At 37.2% G+C, this 3974-nt stretch overlaps 1 protein-coding gene across 1 annotated transcript; it reads left to right on the plus strand.

Annotated features, from left to right (window-relative positions):
• Positions 1-545: 545 nt before the first annotated feature.
• On the plus strand, positions 546-3945 carry LOC134004359 (caspase a-like). The gene is made up of 9 exons (XM_062443589.1): positions 546-671; positions 1013-1292; positions 1472-1558; positions 2092-2177; positions 2389-2562; positions 2683-2926; positions 3124-3294; positions 3437-3546; positions 3724-3945. Exons 2-9 carry the CDS (start codon positions 1022-1024, stop codon positions 3841-3843), a joined length of 1263 nt encoding a protein of 420 aa, XP_062299573.1. The 5' UTR covers positions 546-671; positions 1013-1021; the 3' UTR covers positions 3844-3945.
• Positions 3946-3974: the final 29 nt, after the last annotated feature.

Here is a 3974-nt window from a genome sequence, read left to right on the forward strand (position 1 = left end):
AAATTAACAATATTTTAATATCAAAGTATACAAATAAAAATCACACAGAGAGGAAAACCAACAAGGATACAGCACGAAGACAAAGTATCACAATAATATTAAGCAAGACTATAGCAAAAAACATAACACAGAATTAAAAACCTGACTGACCTGGGATAACGTGGCTGGTTTATGATGACAAGACAAAACAAACTGGTACAGGACAAAGGGAAACGCAGACTATATATACACACACAAGGTAATGGGAAACAGGTGGAAACAATCAGGGCAGGGCAGACAATCAGACCAGTGGGAAACACACAAGGGGAAGGAGGAAGTTACCTGAAATGAGAGGAGAGTTAGATTTCAAAATAAAACAGGAAGTCACGATACAGACAAAACTAAACATAACTTAACGTGTCTTCTTGGACATGACAGTTTCACTTTTATTGGGGAACTGATGGCTTACTGATCACGTGTAACATTCGTTTGATAGATTTGAATTCAGGTTGATTTAACAGTAGTTTCATTTTCAATTAAGGCTAAATCACAGATGTATCCTACTATTAAAATCCTGCTTTGTCCTTTTTGCTTCATCTTCAGGAGCTCTCTGTTGACAGTTTTCACACCAGCGTTAACGAACCAATCAGAACGTGTGAAGACACCAGAGTTCACTGAACCACAACAAACAGGTGAGCTGTGAAAGCAGAACACTAACTGGACCTTGTGCTGAGATTACACTTTAGTTTTTATTCTCAACATTAAAGACAGAAAACAGAACATTTTAACACATACATGTCTATAACTGAGAACACTGGATGTGATAGAAAGCTCCAGAACAGCTTCTGAGTAGATGTGTAGTAAGATGTTTTTACTGAAGATCCTCTTGAGCTTCTCTGACATTTAAACGACTGCAGCCAAACTGGGCTGTTTGTCAAATGAGTCAGATCCAGTACAAACACACAATGAGTTTCTATTGGCAGACTGACAGAAACACAACTGTTCTCTTATCAATGTTCTCTGATTTTAACAGAGAGCCAAGATGAGGAAGGCAGACCTCCTTAACCTTCTGGAAGATTTAACAGATGATCAATTTGAGAAGTTCAAGTGGCACCTGGAGAGAGAAAAGTTGGGCGATATCGAACCCATCAAAAAGAGCCAGCTGGAGAAAGCAGAGAGGAGAGACGTGGTGGATCTGATGGTGCAGAAATATGAACCTGCTGGAGCTGTGGAGGTGATGAAGAGCGTTTTAAAGAACATCAACAGGAATGATCTGGTGAAGAAGTTATCAAACATCAGCTCACGATCAGAAGGTCAGTCACAGGAAGAGACAAACATGACATCACATCCAGACATCAGATCTGAGGAGAAACAGCCTGTGTCTTTATATAGTTTTAATCATTTTAGATAAAGATTCCTGCATTGTCATTTCTCAGAACAAATACATTAAAACAAAGTTGATACTCTGCATTTGACCCATCCTATACTCTAGGAGCAGTGGGCAGTGGCACTGACAGGAGTATCAACCCTAACACAGATGTTTCTGATGGTGGGAGTAAACCAGAGCAACCAGCAGAAGGTTGGTCATGATGTGTCTCAACCCAAACATTAACTACAACTTAAATCGTGTAAATGAATCACATTCTTATCCATTCTCACTGTTTCCTCATTCAAATATGAGTATCGCATTATAACGTCATAAGTTTCACGTTATAATGTGATACTGAAACTTCACATTATAACGTGAAACTTATCATGTATGTTTGTAAAATCTTAAACTGCAAAGTAACAATAGTAGTCAGACATCTTTATATTTATGCATCATTAATATAATCCAGTAACATCATATGTGATGATATATCACTCTAAAACGTGTAACTTAACTAAACGTATATTTTAATTAAGGATCTGATCTCTCCTTCCACCACTGACACGTTATTTAACATTACAGTGTAATTTAACCATGTGGAACATATACTTATATTTTTCATGTCAGATATTAATTTCCTATTCTGAGTTTCAAATGTAGACCTGAAGACACTTTTTGTAAATATTTTTAAGTGCTATATTCATCTTCAGGATCTCATACCTGTGATTTATCACCATTCACAGCTGCTGTGGCCCTGAAGGAGCAGAAGTGGTCAAACACACTCATCCCAACAACAGAAACCTTCTGGAAGAAGAAACAGAATGATGATGTCAGTCATAAAAGCATTATCAAATATATCACGTTTTTATTGATAAATTTACCTTCAGGTATTTATAGGAATTATTAGGTAAATGATTTGATGCACAAACACTCATGAAGTAGATTTCTTACACATTATTTATCAAGAAATAAAATGGTGTTCTTTGAGTTTAATTTTTTAAGTATACTGTCTACATCACATTTTCCTGTAAATGTTTCAGGTTTACGCTGCGACCAAAAAATCCATCCAGAAGCGTGTGGCTCTGCTAATCACTAACATAGAGTTTGAGAAGATGGAAAACAGAAGCGGTGCAGAGAAGGATGAGCAGGACATGGAGACACTGCTCACAGCGCTGAACTATGAGGTTGTGAGAAAAAGAAACCGCACTGGTCAGGTACTTTTGATTAAAAAAACACATTTTTCTCATGTTAGTATTTAAATGAAAAATGTTATCTATGTGTTGTCTGATTGAGCGATACAGTAACCAGCATCTGACTTGTTTGTGTTCTCATAGGAGATTGAAGAAGATGTAAAGGAGTTCTCCAACCATAAAAATCTGAAAGACACAGACAGTGTGTTTGTGGTTATCATGTCTCATGGGGACCAGAACACTGTCCATGGTGTCAACATTAATGGGAATCAACAGGACACAGAACAGAAGTTCCCCATTAAAAACATTTTCACACACTTGAACACAGTGAATTGTCCAAAGCTGAGGAACAAACCCAAGATCATCATCATCCAGGCCTGCAGTGGAGGTGATTCTTCTGTTTTATCACAGATACACCAAACATTGACATTCTTGTAGGACCTACTGTATATTTAATAGCTTTATTTTTTGTATAATAATACAGCCTTTTATACGTCTGCTAATGTCATGGTTATGTGACAATAGCAGAATTAAGTGACAAGGCCCTTGTGATCTGTATTTAAAGTATTGTCACATTTATTGCAGACGAGAAGGGATCTGTGTTTGTTACTGATCAAGCAACAGCAGCTGTGGTCAGTGATAATACACAAGAGCCATACCTATCACTGTTTTATGGTGAGGAAGACATTCAGGCTGATTTTTTGCGACATGCACACAAAGAAAAACACTTCATATGTTTTCGCTCTTCCACTCCCGGTGAGTCTGTCTGAAATATTATCAAATCTTATTTTACAGCTCAGGAACATAAACTTCAATCATTTACATTGATAACAGCTGAGAGTAGTTATGTTTTTTATTACCATATGTAATAAGAACTGTCTGTGTGTTTTTCCTGCAGGTACTGTCTCATATAGATCTTCAGTCACTGGGTCTGTTTTTATCCAGTGTATCGTTGAAATACTGAACACCTTCGCACATAAGGATCACATTGAGAAACTTTTCAGAAAAGTAAGTTTTGCAAGTGCAAACTCTTATCTGGGTGTAAAATGTTCATGTAGAGTAGAATATAATTTATATAGTGGGAAGTAACACTAGCTGTGAGGCAACGCAACAAAAAAGCAAGCAGTAATAATGTTCTGGTTTTATTTGCCTTACTTCATGTCATACACTATTTCAACCTCACAGGTCATGCAACGCTTTGAGAAGTTTTCAGTTTGGACCAAGAAGAGAGGAGAAGATACACAGATGCCAACCAAAGACAGAGTCAGTCTGTTTAAGGAGTTCTACCTCTTTCCCGGCCTTTGAGACAGGATCCAGCATTGTAGCAACACTGGTCATTGGACTTTGTTGCCATGCTTCATTCATTTAAATGTATTCCTTCATTCAACTATTCTTGCAGTGCCTTTTGAGGTTCTACTTTGTGGTTAGATAAAATA

Source organism: Scomber scombrus, chromosome 22 (genome assembly GCF_963691925.1).
Source record: "Scomber scombrus chromosome 22, fScoSco1.1, whole genome shotgun sequence".
Lineage (NCBI taxonomy): Eukaryota > Metazoa > Chordata > Actinopteri > Scombriformes > Scombridae > Scomber > Scomber scombrus.